General features: G+C 39.7%; 1 protein-coding gene across 1 annotated transcript in view; it reads left to right on the top strand.

The window, feature by feature from the left end:
- LOC125881277 (calcium-activated potassium channel subunit alpha-1-like) overlaps positions 1–20,057 on the top strand; it is a 148,850-nt gene that overhangs the window by 5,848 nt on the left and 122,945 nt on the right. Inside the window, exon 2 of the mRNA XM_049564364.1 lies at positions 18,142–18,285. Within this exon, the coding sequence (XP_049420321.1) occupies positions 18,142–18,285 (144 nt within the window). The remainder of the gene's footprint in view (positions 1–18,141; positions 18,286–20,057) is intronic.

The following is a 20,057-nucleotide window of genomic DNA, read 5'->3' as shown; positions in this document are numbered from 1 at the left end:
ACTTTTCATAAAGGACCATCATCGGGTCAACATATTAGTTTGTCCAGTACTTTAGTTTATGACTATATATTAGGGATGTCCCGATCCAGCTTTTTCACTTCCGATCCGATACCGATATTACAGCCTTGAGTTCTGGCCGATACCATTACCAATCCGATCCAAGCGCGTATTATACATATTCACTTATTTTGTTGTCAGTCATGTTAGAAAAGGTTTGATTAAGCGATATTACTCTAACAAGAACAACTACTTAATCAGGTTAGTTAGATCCACAACAGTTGGTATGAGAAACTGACTTGTTTATTGTTAACAGGGTTAAATAAACAAATTTAAACTTGAACATTAAATAAAAAATATAGCTGGCTGCTTTGGCTGCTTTGGCCCCTTAATAAATAGAAAATAAATCAACACAAGAAATCTTTAAAATGTCTAACATTGAAATAAAAATCTCAGCAAGACTCCACACACTTGTGCTTTGCCCCCTAATAAATAAAAAATAGATTAACACCACAAGACATTGTTGACATTTAACAAACAATGCAGCCTTTCCTTTTCAGTTATTTTTTGTAGTGTCAGTGCCAGCCTGGTGCTGCTGTTTTGTGTGTGTGCATGCTGGCCTGGTGGATTGATAGTACGTGCTGGAGGGGATCACTGGTATGGACTACTTGAATCACGGAGCGCTGGGCTGGCCAGAAAACCTGGATCGGACTCTATGAAAAACTGGATCGGAGTTCTGGATCTGCATTTTTCCATGCAGTCCGATCCGATGCCGATGCACGTTTTTTGTTAATATCGGTGGCCGATACCGATCCAAATATCAGATCGGGACATCCTTACTATATATCTGCAAAACTAATAACATTCCATCAGCTTCAGCTGTACTTTGCTTTTAGCACTGACTTACTTCTTTCATATCATATAAAAATGAATGCCTAAGGTCATTTAAAGTACCAATACTTTCCCTGTCTGATATTACTATGGTCTTCTTCTAAAGTCGGCGTCATGTTTAAATCAGAAGTTATAAAAATATGGAAACTGTTAAGGCATACAACATAAGTCAGGTCAATTTTATTTATATAGCACAATTTCATACGACAAGCTTAAACTCAACATCATACATGACAACATAAAATATCATATAAGACAATAAAGTATTACATATATAAAATCAAGCATGACCTGATAAAACAAACAAAATAAGAAGGGGGAGATAATAACAATGACAATACTAATTCCTAAAACAAATAAAAATACACCACTAACTAAAAGCTTTGGAAAAGAGATACCTTTTTAGTTTGTTTTTAAAGAGAACACTGTTGTAGCAGAGTGTAGTTCATGTGGAAGAGAATTCCAGACAGTAGGACCATGAAAGCACCACGAGCCGATTGAGAGTTGATTGTAGGCATAATGAGTCAACTTTTATTTGATGATCTAAGGGATCTCTCTGGTGTGTACTCTGTGAGCATGTCATACGAATGTTAACCAGGAAAGATACTGTTTTCTACAGGTCCTTAAAAAGTCCTAAATTGTCTTAAATTCAGATTCGATGGGTTCAAATGAATGATTCTGAACCTGAATATTCTAAATTCAATGTGACTGGTTAAGAAAGAGATGGCTCCTTTGATCTAAATCAGGTTTTCTGGCCAAACAGAGCTGATTGGAGCCAAAGTGGAGGCTGGCATGACTGCAGTGTTTTGTACTGGGTGCATTTCACTGTATGTTGCTCATGTACATTGTTAATGTTGAAGTGGCTTGTTGTTCTTCTACTCTTTTCCAACAGTTAACGTCTACAGCGTGATGTCGTTACATACATTTCTGATTTATGTCTACGTAGGTCATATGCGTCAGAGTGCCATGTGTACCTTCAGGCAGTGACTCAGTGTCCTGAGAGGTGTCAGGTGTTTGGGGGGGGGGGGGGTTCGGGGTTGTTGGGGGGTGATTGGAGGATTCAGATGGAGAGTCACTCTCACGCTGCTTTAAAGTGCCGTCTGAAAAATTGTAATTATGAGACGAGTGCTCGTGATCGAACAGTGGTAATTACGAGTCAGAAAGTTGGGATAGCAGAGTGGCACTTTGCCGTCGTGTCTCTCGCACACAGAGACACGCACACAAAATGGCAACATGTCAAGCAGAGTGAATATTAATGCTGCACAACATCAACCACACCAGCTATCATAGATTATTTTTAACAAACTAGCAATTTTCGTTCACTATCTCTGAAACACAAACCGGTGCTCTGCTGCAGGATTTAATAAAAACACAAGAGCTTGATTTTGTCGTTGTCCGTTTCATTATATCTGTAGCCACTGGTGCTTTAACACAAGACACGTTGTGAGTCAGTATGAACTCTGAAGAAAAAGCACTTGAAGGCAGCATAATTCATTTAACGTCTGGACCTTCAATCCTTCAACAATAGTCACTGCAATTTAGCCTGTCAGTCTTCTGAGTAGAGAGAGCATTTACATTCCTTGCAATGTCTTTTTAATTGGCTGTGTAATTAGTAAGGCAAGTATTAGCTGCTCACATTGCATAATATAAGCAGCATGCTGCAGCTTGGCTGTCATTCCACCATCTGGGATCCAACAGGTCTCAGATTAACACAAGTGTTAAAACATCTCGACGGTGCCAGTGTCCGCTCTGCTGCTTTTTGTCAGTCAGAGAGACAAAAGATGCACTTAATGATGTTGCAAGACAAGTATTACAGAAAATGTTTATGTATGGGTCCCAGTTAGACAGGACCTTTTCCATATTTGTGTCATATATAGTGTTACAGTGAAGGATGTTCATGAAGGCCAAAGTTTCAAATAATGAGATAAACATATGTAAAAAATAATCCCCACTAGCAGAAGCCAACACATTCTCACTCTGATCTTTTGACATTTCCACATTTGGTCATGGACCCTCCATGTCTACACACGACATGAAAGGTACCCTGGGTGCATTGGTTGTTGGTATTCTGGGACGCCGTGTCAAGTTCTGCCTGTTACATGCATTGTCTTCTCTCAAAATACACTTTCATTGTAACAGGAAATTGACTGTTTACGTACAGTCTCTTTCAAAATAAATGCACTACGTCAATGCAGCAGAGCAAATTGATGTTTTTTGATCATGACAACTTAAAAGTATGGCTTTTTCCGTCAATGTCTTCAGTCACTGTCCAAGCACGAGACTTATCACCCCCAGGTGTGATAAGTAGTTGGTGACTGGCCGTGCACATGTGAGTTGTCGACGGTGACAGTGTGTGTGTCGGCTTCGTCGAGTGTACGAAGTGCAGCATGATGCTGGTATATGACAGCAAAAAGACGGGGACCTCGACACTTCAGAGGCACATGACGAAGGCTTGCCATAGAAAGAAAGACAAGAATCAGCCTTCAATGTCCACGTTTGTATCCTTCAAAAAATGTCAGGTTTAAACCGGGCTCAGGTTCATAATTATAGTTAAAGGGACGGGCCGGGCTTGGACAGAACATGCACGGGCTCGGGTGGGGTCGGGCTGGATTTTTTGGGCCCGATCTAAGCTCTACTCTGTTTCCAACTGTTTTTCTACTCTGGCTACAGTATGATGCCATAGTGTGCTGGATTTCTTTACATGGTCAAATGCTTCTGGCATGCCTCCACAAGTTTTTACATTACATAGCCTACACTGCTAAATGAAGCTGCATGCTAACGTCAGGGAAACATGTTAGACATGTGTTACTTTTTTGTTATAGAGTATCTTTGTATCCTCATCCCGATGAGTGACACGAGCCACATTCCACCACCTCCAAAGCAAAACACAAATTTAGCATAAATGTAGTGCAGACAAGAGAGAGGGGACTTGAAGTGTCCGCGCGTACGTCAATGATGATGTTTTTAATTTCTTTTTTAAGATGATATTCCTGCTGGAATATGTTTAGAAGTTTTTATTGGTGATTTTTCACTGTGATAAAGTGCTGCTATTTTCTGTTATAGTTATTCTCTGGCTGCAATGACAAAGCTGAGATATGAAAAGACCTGGTAACACTGACCAATCAGAGCTGACTGGGCTTAAAGGGGCTTAAAGAGACAAGTGCTTGAAAGTAGTGTGAATACAGGTGCTCTAGCACAGACAGTATGAGGAAAACAAAGTGTTTTTTTAACATTAAAGCATGTTAACATGTTCTAGTAGAAACTTTAAACACAAGTATAAACCTGAAAATGAGCATAATGGGTCCTCTTAACTGAGTGGTAGGAAAAAAGGAAAGTTTCTCTCCTGCCTCATGCAGATAGTCCCTCAGCATTTTCACTGATTTCCCTAGCCAAATTAATTTCACTGTTTTGCTGTTGCTTACACTTTTCAACTGTTTCAAGTAGTTTGTGCTGAGCTGAGTTTAGCTGCTGACTGGAGGCTCAGTTTCTCTGCTCTTTGATGTTTGTATTCATGTAGATATTAACCAAATAACCGCGCTCATTCATTCAGTGACTCATAGATTGGACAGACATGAGGCCAAGTGCCATATGCGATACTGTCTTTCTTCACACAGCTGAGGAGGCCATAGATCAGTTATGAGATATTTCAGGAAGTTTTTTTTCTCTTCTGAGAATATCTCGATTCATTATTAATGTGATTCATATTAATATATTTCTAAATAATTTATTCACTTTTGCAGAAATTGTGTCATGAGCCACATGTTCTATTCTCGTTTAATGTGCTGGCGGTTTGAGGAATGATCATGGTGGATCCTGAGAATAGGCTAACAATGGTGATGGATGACCTCTGGTGTCAGGAGGACTAGATTTAGGTGAAATAGTGAAAGCTAAATTTGGAGGCTGAGACTATTGATCAAAGTGACAAAGAGGAGATGTGGGTGTAATGACTACATCTACTTTTCTGGTGTCTGCTGCTATTAAAAATGCATCCCGCCTATTTTCATTTCATTAAAATAAAGTCCAGAGGAGGTTGTTAAACCTTCTTGATGTGTGGATAGCTAACCGAGGCTACAACTTTTACAAAAATACACATCCACACTATAATTATACTAAATCAACGTGTTTCCTGCAGGAAGAAATTAGAGATTTAAATGTCACAGCTCCCCATCTTTACGTTAAAGGTATCTTCCTGCATGTGACCTTCAGATGAAATTAGCCGCCTGACCCTTTTAAAGAATAATTGGACACAGGCATGTCATGAATCACAAATGATCAATCTTTGAACTCTGCTTTTACTGCCATTAAAAAAATACCATGGCATGGCCGATGTGTTTTCAGCGTACACTTTTAGATATGGTCATTAAAGTGCTGAAGGATAACAGCGTGATGCCAATTAAACCTACTTAACGGCCGCTATCACTTCCCTCAACACAGCCTGTGTCACTTTATTCATTAAAACAGTGGAGTGCAGCGTCAGATCAATACATCAGGTCTGTTTCATGGAGTTGTGTTGGTGGAAAAGTCAGAGAAGACTTTGTATGAACTGGTGAAAGAATCCTGCACTCCATCATCACCTGTACTTACTTTGTTTACGACAACCATGAGCTCTTCAGATATAAAAACAAACATGATACCGAGCTCTTTCAATTGGAAACAGACATAATTAATTTACCAATTTAATAGAAAGTAGGTTCATATCACACAAGAAGATCCTCTAGGGATTTTATTTATTTGTTTTAGTTGCAACCAGCAACTCTATAGCTTGATTGGTCAGTCAACAAAAATTTCCCACCCTTTGGCAGCCAAAGTTTTTGCCCCAGTAGGCTGAAATTTGTTTTGTTTATTCCCACTGACTAAAGGGGGGAGGTGAAATGGGAGTGGCCTATCTCAAAAAGGCGCATAACTTTCAAATGGATTCGAAGGCTGACTCCAAATGTCCTGACTTAACTGCACTTGGAGACTCCTGGGAAGTTTTTATTTTTCAATAGCCGATTTAAAAAATCAGTCTGAATATATATACATAGAGCATATCAATAGGAGAAATGTATCCAAATAAATGCACAGAGCCCCCATCTACACCAAAACTAAATCAAATACATGAAAAGTTTAAATAAACAAATTTGATTGTTAAGAAATATTCACTTGCTGTTAAATTCTGTAAAGCATTGTCAGTTACTAGACTGACTGAAGCTACCTGGCCTCTTTGTGTTTGGATGCCTTCTCTATTTAGTGTTTCATTTCAGTGGTTTATTGGCACACTTTAACAAGTTTGTGGGACCTGCAGGAAATACACAGTTTAAAAACAAAAGGTAAAAGTCAAAGCAGCAGAGACTGGAATAACTTGACTTTTACTCCTTAGTATGGGTCAAGCTCAAAAAACACTGAATCCTACAATTCTCATATTGCAACTGGAGAATATCTTTCAGTAGAGCCCCCCTGCTTTAAATGCCCCCATCTATTAAAGTCCTCTACAGACTGAGATTTTAGCAATCTTATAAGTTTAGTGCAGCTACACTGTGCGGCATGGATCTAATAAACTTGGGTACGACACTTAATTTGATGTACGTACGTAGACTGTAAGATGACAAAGGCTGCTGAATCTCAGGCTACAATGTACGTCCATCAACGTCAATACGTAAGAACAAAACGTCATCAGCATGCGTCATCCATGTACACCGCTGCAGTGAGAGCATGATGTGTATTTATTAGCATCTACTAGCATTAAGCATTATAGCGCTGATTTGTACGTCATTTCTTGCTCTATTGGTTAGTTTGTAGACGTAGGTCGTAACAGCAGTCACACAGTGGGATGGTCATCCCACATTTCTGACACTGTCAGAATTTCATCCCTGGCTGTCTTTGACTGCAAGAAAATGACAATGGCTATCCTCTCACTGTGCGACATAGGACCACCGTTTTAGAGCCACAACCACTGTATACCAGGCTTAAGGGAGCTGTATGCAACATTCGAAGCACATCTATGATTCAGAGTCACAGTCAGAGTTTTCTGCACACAGCTCTAAACATGGAGGGGGTTGAGCAGTGCTAACAATGGCAACAGTGCTGACAGAGCTAACGGTGTTAAAGGGGGTGTCATGGGATTTCTGCTACGATGCTGTTCTGCCTCCGTGGGTCAGGATGGCGTAACAGCGGTAATTGCAGGGAGACACACACAGGGACTCACATGCACTATCATGCACACGGAGCCTGACTAGCAACCACACCAAAAAACAGAGAAGCTAGGATTACAACACACAGAGGGAGCGTAATTTCATTCTCTGCTCAAGACGCCATTACTTTATCTGTACATAGCAAATGGGGGTTTGCTGCTATCGCTAATGCTAATGCTCTGAGTGTCACATACAGCTCCTGTCAACTACTTTAAACTCCAAATACTAAATCAAGATAATCCTGTGACATCACAGTGACACCTTCAGGGTTATTTTCTCAGATTTTAGACAGCTCCTAGACTGCCCAAGAAATAGAGAGTAACATTTCAGTTATAAAGTGTTTTCTACAGGCTGAGCATCACTCTTTATGACCAGTAAACAGAACTTTATGTGTAAAATCAGTGTCAATGTCCCTTTAAATAAGAAAGTAATGTTTCATCAACACATCGTAGAGCTCCAGCAGCCTCCACACAAACAAAACAAATATTTCCCCATAGATCCTGACATAAATCTGAGACTGTAGAAATGTGTTCACTGAGCCGTATTAGTGTCTTATTTCATTAAGTGGCTTATTTAACCAATTTAAATTCACCAGTCATAAATATGACAAGCCTAAGCGCTCGATATGCTATTGATTATGTCTGCTATATTTCATTAAGTCAGCAGAGGATACAATATATTATTCAGCATATCAACAAGCACTGAAACATTATAAATAAGAAACAATAAATAAGAAATAAAAGTCACTTACTTTATCATTACAGACCCTCAGTATTAGTAGGTTTAGTGATTTTTGCAGTGAGCTTTACATGCTTGGATTCTTGCATGTGTAAGTTTTAATACCAGTATAATATTCCTTTGCATTTTGTGACTTTATTTAACTTTTCATCCTGTTAAAGCTGCTCTTTATTTGACTTAATGTTCCTTAACAGTCACTCAACAGGCTGGCGACTGACAAGGCACACGACATGTTCTTTCCCCTCTTAGTCTCTAACCCACAGTCTGATCCACTCACCCTCATCTCCTTAAGGCGATTCAAAAGTGAGATTTAACTTAATGTCCCCCAGAGGCTTTCTTTCACGACCAGTCTAATGAGATTTTTTTTGTTTTTCTCAAAATAGATGATGTAACCGTGGAAAGTCTCAGTGGTTTGGTTTGCAGTGTTTACCCATTTTGTCGCAGCAAAAGACGCCACACTCTGATTAAAACTACACCGAGAGCAGCTGATACCTGTTGCCTCTCGTTTCTAAGTTGCTGTTTCACAGAATTTTCTGTCCCTGTGTCTCGTACGCTGCATTAGCTCCTAAGTGAGCTGGACATGTTATTATAGTGTTATCAGGTTAGTGCTGCAGGGCTCTGGACAGGCTGTAGGAAGTGTACCGTGGTCTGCTGGTGGTCCTGCTTGTCTCTGACTAATGGCTCTGAACATGATTGAATTTCTTAGTGCAGCCAACTATTCCGTAATAATAATGGAGACACATGCGACGTGTGGTGTGTGGGTGGGCACCATTATACCACTCTGGAACCATTTTTTGCATTAAAAGGTGTAAAATACTTAAGTACTATAATAATACTGTTTCCATTCTCTGAGACAAGATCATTTTCTCTCCACTGTATTTCTGAGGGGAATATTGCACCTGTTTCTTCACATTTATCTGATGTCAGAGTGTTACGTTGAGCCTGTTGAAGTTTTTGATCAATATATTGTGATATTTATTTGTAATAGAGTCTATTGAAACCCTAAAAATGATACATAGAGAAGCAAGCCGCCCCCGCCATCTGGTTTCCCCCCCATGGATCCTTATTTTGGAAAAAAAAAAATTGTATCATAGTGAATGGTGAGAGACAAATTGTGATCCTGTTTGAATAGTGCCATGAACTAGTCATAAAATGTTTGACAATTTAAAAGATAATTTTGCAAGTCAAGAATGTCACAGTTCGACAGGAAATTGTGGAGTATAGGACTGAAAATTATGTAATTAGAAAGACACTACCATTTACTTTTGTGTGAAATTGCTCAGTGAAGTACATCTGTAATTCATCCATTTATTTCCTGGTGAGAGGCGGGGTACACCCTGGACAGGTCACCGGACTATAATAGGGCTGACACATAGAGACAGACAACCATTCGCACTCACATTCACACCCACATGTGAATTGGATTGTGGAACTTCGGACTGTGGGAGGAAACTGGAGCACCCGGAGAAAACCCACGCTGACACGAACATGTAAACTCCACATATAAGGGCTCCCTGACCCCTAGGTTCAAACCAGGAACCCTCTTGCTGTGAGGTGACAGTGCTAACCTCTGCACCGCCAACTACATAACTCATCTCACGCAATGTATGTCACCACCACCAACTAGCTAGCTAGGTAACTTAGCTATGTTCCACACACAAGTGTAACTTTATCTTACCTGTTGTGTTTTATCCAGTGACTTCTGGTCTATCATCGGCCAGGAAGCGAAAGAACGAGCATAACCCATTGCTCATATGAGTGAGGCCCCCAGGACCACCTCGTGGCTTTGAAGCATTTTATATAGTGGCCAAACATGAAATTATAACATCTGGGTCTGTTTCATGATGCCATGGGGCCCAAAAAGACTTTTTCCCATAGACTTAAACTGTGATAGAGTCTTCTGATACATTTTTTTTGAGCGTCACAACCTCCATGAATTGAATCATTTAATGATTTGATCCATTTGGTCCGATAACGTTTCGAAAGTCCAGAAGAGCTGCCAGATTGAATAAGTTTATCCCCATTTAAGTTAGCGGAGCCCTAAACTGGAAGTCAGACACCCAGTTGGCAACACTTGGCTGTTCGGACTCCGTCTGTAGTGCACTTGCTCTATAGGCCCTGCGATGTGGGAGATCTGGGTGTTTTGATACAATGGAAAAAGATCTTTCTCATGGGAACTTTCACTGGAAGAAACTGGGTCCAACCACCAACACTGTATCCATTTCCTTTAGACATTCATAGTGTGAGTGCATCGGGAGACAAAAGACACAGGCATCTTAGCTTGAGCGACAAAGAAAACTATGACGTCACTTACCCGACTTGGGTTGTCTTTCTAATTACCTATTTTCACAGTCTTACATTTCAACAGTTTTACTACAAACTGTGACTTTCTTGACTAACAAAATTATCTTTTGAAATAACAAACATCATGTAATTCATGGCAAAATTTAACCATACATATTTTTTTGGGAAATAAGGTCCCATGGTGGTTAATCGGGAGGGGAGGGACTTTGCCTCTTTATTGAGGAGTCTTGACACACTCTTGTACTCTGCTGTTGAGATATATTGATACAGGTTACTGCAAACATAGCTATATTGTAAAGGTCAGTTTTAAATGTTGGTTTTCATTTTTAATTTTACTCTGACTTAGATACTTTAGTAGTTAGTTTTAGCTGACTTTCCTACCCTGTCCGTGGCACTCTGCCCCAAACCCACTGGTTCATTATGAAGATGATCTTGGTGTATCTTTATTTATCTCAACAAGTGGTGCACCAATAAATAGTTTAATTTCTAAACAGGCCCAGTAATTTCCTATAACCGATGGCATTACTCAGCATATTTGTTGGGGACTATTTTCAGCTGTGGATGAATACATATTTGGTGCAGCATGATGTACGTTGGATTGACTGATTGAAATGAAGGAAGATGACACCCAAAGCAACAGTGGGTGACATGGTCCCTCTTTACAATGAACACGGGCGCTGTAGTTTATTTTAAGTTGATCCCGTATGCACCGCCCTGCTGCCATAAATACTGGCTCGCGCACCAAATCTGCGTCTAAAAATAGTCCCAATACATCATTTACTCCTGCTTGAGTAACATTCGATTTATGTTTTCAATAGGAACCAATGGGATTTCATGGGATTTATTCCAAGTGATGAAAATATAAAATAACACCAGACTTAATCTTTAACTTAAGTAAAGGATTTCAGTGATTCCCCCACTCATCTTCCTTAACCAGACTGCTGGCAAACAGATGACATCCTTGTCTAATCACAACATAGTACTCCATATGTTGCAGACTATAGTCATTCATTCTCTTATATCAGCGGTGCTGCACCCACCCAAGATTTATGGTGGCGTGGAGGCACAGCACATGTTGCACGGTTGCATGCCAGGAGTTCTTCAAAGCGGCCCTATCCTGGGGACACAAAGCCCATTCTGCATCTGGAGAATGCAGCATGTTGAGATCTCGGGCATTAACACCACAACCAAAAAAGACTGTGTCAGTACTGTACACACGTGTTAATGGAAACCATACAAACTGTAAGTTTCGTCCGCGAACAGCTATTTTCCCCCTCTAACTATGTGCACCAACTAATCCCACATGAGGAGCAGAGCTGCAGGAGAAAGGCCTCAGGGAGAGTGATGTGTGACACCATTAAGGTAGAGGAGGAGTAGGATGTCACAGGGTAAAGAGTCTGAGTCGTGTTAGCCTTGAGGCTGTGGGGTGTTTCATCAGGGAGCATGGCTAACCTCTGCATCCTGTCTCGATTTCCTGCTCTGTGAATCATGCCAGTCCCAGCAGACAGACGGAAAGACAGACAGGTGGAGAGACAGGCAGGCAGGCAGCCCACTCAGTGGAGCAGAAACACCAGGAGCTCAGTGGCTGCCATGGATACACTCCTGGAGTCTCTTTGCTGCTCTCACTCTGTATGTTTACTGTATGCATGTGTGCATGCATGTGCGGGGGTTTATTTTGGACGCCTTAAGCCTGGTCACTATATTAAGTATAATGCATTTATGTTTTCGAAGTGGGGATTTTTAGGTATGGAGCAGTTGTTCGTGTTGCGTTTTTGCACAGCTGTCAATCAAACCAAAGACGTAGGTGGTACTCTGTATTGAAAAGGTTCGGATTTCTGTAGGTGGTTCTGTAGCCTACTCATTCATGTCAACCTAAAGCTGATCCAATCATTACTTTCCTTCATCAACAATGAACGAAGTGACACTTTATAATGTGAAAAGGGTCGTTTGTAGTGACAAACACACAGAAGATTATCACCAGATTCAGCTTGAAGAGATTTAGTGTCTTTCAGCTCCTTGTTTTGGTTTCAGTTTTTCCGAGACGCAGCAGGAAAATATTAACATAATGGGGCATTTGGAGTTTAAAACTGCACTAATCAATATTTTCATATTTGAAAATCACCATTATATTACTAGATATGAGTCAGTGATTGTCCATCAGAATTAGGGCCAAAACATAATCTAAAAAAAGTGTTACTCATCATGACAAACCTACATGATTTTTTAATTTAACCGTCATTTAAACAGGTAATCTCACTGAGTTACGGGGTCTCATTCTCCTACAGAATAATCTGACCCTGCAGTTCCCCTCAGAGTCAGGAAAAGTGCCTTTTACCTCAGTTTTCAGAAATACCCTATTGATCCCCAGGTAGAAACTGTGATGTGTTGCAAAGCATGGAGAATTATAAAAAAGTAGGAATATGAAGTATGAAAATAAGAAGTATGTAACAATAAAAAAGTGCATTATGCTACAATGTATAAAACTTACATGTAAAGTTCTGGAAATAGAAAAATAGGTGTATTATGCTGCAATTTACAACACAGTATATTGGTTCACTTCCCATGTTCTCAGCAGCAGCAGGCAGATGTTTCCAGTAATATAGCTCAGATAAACCCAGCATTTACCGTCTTAGCTGGCCTAACAAAGAACAGACAAAGTTGGTGAACGTACACTGAGGAGGAACTACACAGGCGGAACCAATGTGTTTTCATACACAGATGGCAAACAAGCAAACCAACAGTTGCCTAACAGCAGACATTTCCCAATAGGTAGCAGACATGGCCACAGCAGAGAAGTGTAAAGTCAGCAGCAAGCAATGATGGAAAGTTGAATACTTTTTCACTGAAAGATGAAACCGATGGGTTTGTCTCATTTGTTAATAACCCATATGATGCCAGACGCAGCTGGCCCCCAAATATTATCACATTATCTAATCTGGCCCACATTCAGAAATGTTTGGATCTCCTCTGGTTTAGCAGGGGAAGAGCCAAATATTTCTGAAGGGTTGTTGAAGACCAAAAGACAAGTAAATGGAGAATTAATACTGGACTGTCATGACCTGGCTCACAGTCCGGACAGAGAATACACAAAAGGGTAGAAGTCAAAAATAAAATGATTTACTAAATAATTTTATTTATAAAAACAAATTAATGGGATATGAGCAATCAGTAACATCAGTGAGAGCCAGGGTGAGTGGAAAATAGTGTATGAGGATGTGAAATGAAAAGACAAAACAAAGCAAACAAACTGTACTAGTGTGTGAAGTTAGACGTCACGGGCAGTCCAGAAAACGGGAACATTTTGCTAAAGTTTCCAGGTAGACGAGCTACTGTACATACAGTTTTTGTTGTAATTCCACGTTTACTCTGGTTATGTAAACACGTGTTTATATGCCAATAAAGCCCCTCTGAATTGAACTGAAATCAGTCCGACAGTATTAAAAAGCTGTGCGCCTGCATAACACAACAAGGTGTCCAAAGCACCACCTTTTCTGTTTAAATGAAAGTTTTGCTACCATTTGTTGGGGCTGAACACGGTTCAGGTTAGTCAACCGTACAAAGCTGTTTAATTCATATTCACAAATCTAAATATGCCAAATCATCCCCCGTTTATTGATAGATGTTTTTTACTCTAACACAGTCTCAGTCTCAAACTTGAATCTTAAGAAAACTGAAATGAAACCAAGCCACAAATTGCAGTTCCTCAACGGGCCACTTGGGGCTGGCAAATCCTCATCGACTCCCATGTTAAAATGCCCAACTTTACAGCAAGAATAAACAGGTTTGCAGCCCAGTACGAAAATCGGTTTTGGTCTCTATGGCTTATTTCATAATTCATGACAACTGTATGGTGAATTTATTTATAACTCTCCCATTTGAGTGTTAATTAAGGCTTAATGTTTTGCATAATTATGGGCGTGGCCACTTTGACTGACAGGCAGGGAGGCAGAAGACCGTGCTGTGGCAAATGGAAACCGGTGAGTGCAACGAGTCCGACTGCTCTAGCTCAGCCCGTTGCTATGCAGCCCGTTGCTATGCGCACTATATACGTCATCGCACCAGAAGGGCAAGGAAACGAGCATGCGCAGAAAGACCGGAATGAACTTGAAGAGGAATGAGTGTATACATGCACACAAAATTCTTTCATTCGGAATGACAAACGGAATAAACCACCCCCTTTAATCGGATTTAATTTTCAATCGGAATGACCACTTTTAATCGGAATGGCCGTTCATTCCGATTAAAAGTGGAATTAAACTGTCCATGTAAACGTACTGACTGTGGATTCCTCAATGTGTGGAATCTGTGCTCTCTGTAATATTTAATTTATTCAATAACATTTAATAAAAAAAAATCCTGCCAAAAAAAAAGCAAATAGTAGTAAGCAGCATGGAGACCAGTAAAAATGTTAAGATGGTTACTTCTTTTTATATTTCTTACTTGTTTAGTCTCTTTCACTCACAAAATTGGTGTGGACAAATCACCGCCCAAGTATTTTTATTGAGCCAAAGATGAAATTACATATATCATGCAGTGTCAGCGCTCATTTAATTTTGCAGAAAAGAGTCTTGAAATAAAAAGTTCACAGATGCAGGAAAACATGAACATGAACATGTAAACAAGATAAAGCATGAGTGTATTAAATGTGCATAAAGTAAATAATGGGGAAAAAAAGAATAAAAATAAAATAAAATTACTCCTTCTATTCCTTTTTCCACTACCCTTATCTCACTTATTAACTCATCCTCAGACTGAGATATTGTAGAAGAGTGGGTTACAACTCAGGAACTGTGTGCAAGGTGTGATATGAGAGGTTGCCAGACTGATACATTGTGGGAGTCTGCCCTTTAAGTTGTATGCTATCCTTTCCAAATGCAGTGTGCTGGTTAACTGTTCTTCCTTTCCATGGTCATTAGTTATAGCTTTTTTGGTGTGGACTAAATTTTGAACGATGTCCGAGAGCTGCTTGGGTGGAAATGGACAGTATTTTGGGCGGCCTGTCACTGCATGGCGCCATCTTAGGGGCTAAAACTACCATGTTTACCCTGGTGTGGTATTTCCAGCACTGCAGGTTGAAGCCAGTCTGAGCTGGAGCTGATAAATACCTGTGACTACTGCAGAGTAATTGGTCCTGAGGGCAAATGCCAACTATAACCTTCCCCATTAAATACAAAAGCCAGATGTTAGTGGGTTTTTGTCCAGTGTTAAAGGGGCTGCAGAGACCATGTGGGGGCTGAGATAGAGACAGGCAGGCTGACCTAGCCAGCTGTGGACTGGAGCTCATCAGCACAGGTGAGCCTGCTCACTAACGACCTGCACACAGTCAGCTCACTAGCTGCAAGGAGACAACACACAGCAGAGACACAGGAGGGGACTGCCACAACATGGCTCCAAATGAATGCTAATATGGTTCCATGTCTGCTAACACCTTAGCCAGAAGGTGATATATCAGTGTAAGTCATGATGCTAGCTCCCTGCTAAAGAGCTGAATTGTCTTCCCTCTTTCATAAACCCAATAATATAACACATACTGTTAAGCTAACTGAAGAAGCTAACATTTGTGCGTTTGCTAAGGGTGAGTCAAAACAATGAGAATCCCATATGCTAGCTGTATGCTAAGTAAAGTGCTAGCTGCATGCTAACTGCTAGCTGTGTTGTTGTTAGCAGCTGCTTCTCACTCTTTGGTAGTTGATGTTTCTGATTTTACTCACAGCTATGATAGATATGACATTACACTTGTCACACGCAAACAAAATATTACACTGCGGAAACACTAATTTTGTAGTCAAATGTGCTTTTGGTCCTGTGGACATTAGCCAGTGGTTTTCAAACTTTGTGGCCAAGGCACACCTGTATATATCTGTGCACAATAGCTTCTATAACGTGTTATCACTCTTATCACAACATAAAGTTTGTTTTTATTTACTGATATCAAATAACTATTGACAATCAACCATTACTCGTGAAATATTCATTAACAAAATGATTCAAGAATTTATTTTAAATATTTTTAAATTACATCAAAGCACCAATAACGCAGACATTTAAATGTTAATGTAAAATAATGTGAGATAATGTGATGTGTCACACACTTATAATTCCCTTGTTTGTTTGCCTCTTTATAAGGAAATGAGTGCACACAACATACTGATACAGTCAATTGAAAATTCATTCATATCTTTTTGTATAGGCTCAGCTGAATATTGCAGTAACAATGCATGGTTATCACAAAATCCCACGGCAGACCTGGATTTGCATCACTGCACACAATTTGAGAACCACTGACATAGGCCATTTCTTTTTAATTTAACTGTAACTAGCTTCTTCACTGCTGGTACAACATTATTTAACAATGAAACTAACCTTAACTGGAGCACTTATACTCAGTGATGGAGTGTACTCCAATGTGGAGTGATGGAGTGTACTCCAATGTACTTACGTGTAAATTTGAGGTACTTTTACTTTACTTGAGTATTTTAATCCCATGCCACTGTCTGGTTGTACTCCGCTACACTTCAGAGGGAAATAATGTACATTTTACTCAACGAAAATTATTTGAGTTATTAGTTACTGTAAAACTTCAATGAAAAGCCTAGTCCCAAATAATAATTATAATAATCCAAAAATAATAATTGATATATTATCTGAAGTCTAATTTCTATACAAGTAATATTCATACTGGTTTGAATTAAAAAAAATACAATTTTTTTTTATTTTTTATTGTATTTCACATTCCTTATACACATGTTTCTGTGAAAGGAATTAAAATTGATGCCTGTCCAAAAAATAAGGCCTGTGAATTTCAGTGATTTAAGCAAATAATAGCCCGGGTTTTATGGAGCTTTACAATTTAAGATTTTTGCACACAAACCATATGAAAATAAACAAGTGCAAAATACAGTAAGAAAATTAAATGGCAACTATTTTATGATCTTGTAGCTTTATGCAAAAAGGATTTGCTGCTTTTTCTTTTCATTATTTTAATAACTTATTATTATTTGCTTAAATCACTGAAATCAACAGGACTATATTTTGCTCAGTAAAGATAGGAAACTCGATCAAATTGTTTATTCAAACCAGTATGACTAGGCTATTACTTTCATAAAAACCAGGCTTCAGATAATATATCAATTATGAATCATTAATTTGATCTAGCTTTGGCTTGCCCATACAACACCGCTTTATCCTGTTAAAACAATACTCACAACTTGGATTAATTTTTATGAAAAACCCTTTTAATCTGACTGTTTAATCTGGCATCTAATTGAGACAGGCCTTTATTTGACAAAATGTGTAGCCACAGTAGGCTAGTCAAAGGGACTAGGCTTTTAATTTAGGTTTAAAGTACATAGTTGTATTTAAGTAAGTAAAGACGTTTACTAGTAACAGTATTTTTACAGTGTGATATTTGTACTTTTACTTAAGTTAAGGATCTGAATTCTTCCACCTCTGCTTATACTACTGTTTGGCTCTCTGTATTGGCTCCCTTTTTGTTTGGTCTCTGTGCTGTGGCCCGGATGCTTGTTGGACTACAGCTTTGTGTACACAAATATGTTGAGAAAGAGTTGGAAAATATAAACATTAAACTCATCTTTTCCTGTGTTAGAGGATTTTTTGGAAGTGATGCACCAGAACAGGAAAAGGGCTGTTATGTCATGGCAGCAGGTTGATGTACAAGGACTCAGATATTGTGCCACAGCAATGAATGAGAATGTTAAAGCTGAGATTTCTTTTAATGTAGGGTGACCAGACCTCCCCATTTTCCGGGGTCAGTTCTCATTTTGGGCCGGGCTGCACAGTTGATCAAAATATTATCGAAATTGAAGTGAAGCACTGTGGTGCTACGGAGATTCCCTGGCCTACTGGAACTGGAATTGTCCCTTTTTAATTTTATAGTTAACAACACTGTATATTTTAGTGATTAATTGTCTGCTGATTGTCTGTTTACCTTGATTTTAGTGTGAAAAATTGTTTGTTGTTCAGGATTTCTTTGGTCAAATGCCAGTTTTTTCACTATATTATCTTCTGCATCCTCTACCAGGAGGTCCATCGGATCACCACAGGCGATGGCATCAAGCGCACCGATAAGGACGACCCAGCGGCCAGCGAGGTGGGCTGGATGACCTCGGTCAAAGACTGGGCTGGAGTCATGATATCCGCTCAGACCCTGACAGGAAGAGTCCTGGTGAGTTCGCACTCAGTCATCATCCTCCTTTTCATCTCTGAATGACATCCCGAGCTACTTTAGCCCACATGTAGCAGACTGCTGGTTAAGACGTCAGCGAGATTAAGCGTGACAGCCCATCATGATCACCCCTCAGACTTCCTCATGACAGCTAGGTACTCAGGTTGAACTCCCTCATAGTATATTCATCTGTGAAAGGGCCTCGTGAAAAATATTTGTTATCATAGGACAGGCCAGAAACCTTGCTGAGAAGGCATCTGACAAGCCACAAATTGTGCACGCTTGAATGTTCCTAGAATTTATCTCTTCTTGTCCGACGCATAAATATACTGCTTTGAAGTGCATATCTTGGGAGCTTATCTCTCAGACAGGGGAGGCAGACACATCAAAACAAAGTCAGGGCAAAAAAGAGGAGAGATTTAAAGAGTGTATTAAGGTCATACACCCCATAATGCCCTCAGACAGCAGAGAGAAACAGATCCAGAAGGACGGAGGGGAGGGAGGGAGGGACATGTACAGTTTACCAATTGCATTTGGTCAGCTGAAGTGGTTGCCATGGCGGCTGGTGTCTGTTGACAGTATCGTGTGGAGAACACATGCCTCTTCGACCACGCTGTAAGATCTTTATCTGATCCCTATTTTGCTGTGACCCGCCCCGCCCAGCAGTTTCATTGTGACGGAGATTCCTGTACTTTTTTTCTTTTTAATTTTTATTTTATAAGAGTGTTTGATGATTTGGATGAAAGTGCTTGGCAAGGCATGAGCAGAGCTGAGGAGTGATGAAATGAAATGGCATGAGTGGGAGCACCATGCCAAGGCTTGCCGCAGTGCTCGGGGCTGATCCCACTTTTCACCCACCCCACTAAATGTGGTGCAGCATCTCCAGTTGGCTCAGTACGTGCAGGTTGTTAATCATGAATGCAGGGTGGGCAGCCACACTCGAGCATAATGGTTTGACGTGGAATATTAACGAAGCACTTAGTTCATGTTTGTGGAACAAAAAGTGGGGAGGAAAAAGCCACTGACATGGTACGGCAAGCCGTTTTAACATTTAATAGCTAGACTGGATATTCATTACTGATATCTGCAAAATAATTTTGCCTCGTCAAAACTCTTATTCAGGATATCTGTGATTAGATTTTGACTAGTCAAAACTCTAATTTCAGATATCTGTAATTCAGTTTTGACTAGTAAGATTCAAACTACTTTTGCCATTCATGTGTATGGGGCTTGTCATTATAGATATCTCCAATGTAGTTGCGGATATCTGCAACTGAATTGGAGATATCTCTAATTCCAGTTTGAGGTATCTACAACGTCATTTTGACTAGTCATAATTCAAGTTCAAGATATCTTTAATTATCATCAATTGAAGATATCTACATGGTCTTTCTAGATATCTTGAATTAAGTTTCAGATAGTCAGAATGACGTAGATATCTTGAACTTGAATTATGACTAGTCAAGAGATATCTATAATGACAAACCCCATACACATGAATGGCAAAAATAGTCTGAATCTTACTAGTCAAAACTGAATTATAGATATCTTAAATTGGAGTTTTGACTAGTCAGAATGACGTTATAGATATCCCTAACTGTAGGTTTGACTCGTCTGAATGACGTCATTAAAATGCATACTAGTCACAATGACATTACGACTAGTCAAAATGGTGTTGTTGATATCTATAATGGTAATTCCGGATAGTCAAACTTAGCGATTAAATGTTAAAGCGGCTTGCCATAGACATGGCTGATACTGACACTGACGTT

The sequence above is a fragment of the Epinephelus fuscoguttatus genome, linkage group LG20 (genome assembly GCF_011397635.1).
Source record: "Epinephelus fuscoguttatus linkage group LG20, E.fuscoguttatus.final_Chr_v1".
Lineage (NCBI taxonomy): Eukaryota > Metazoa > Chordata > Actinopteri > Perciformes > Serranidae > Epinephelus > Epinephelus fuscoguttatus.
This window is presented reverse-complemented; position numbering and strand designations above follow the sequence as displayed.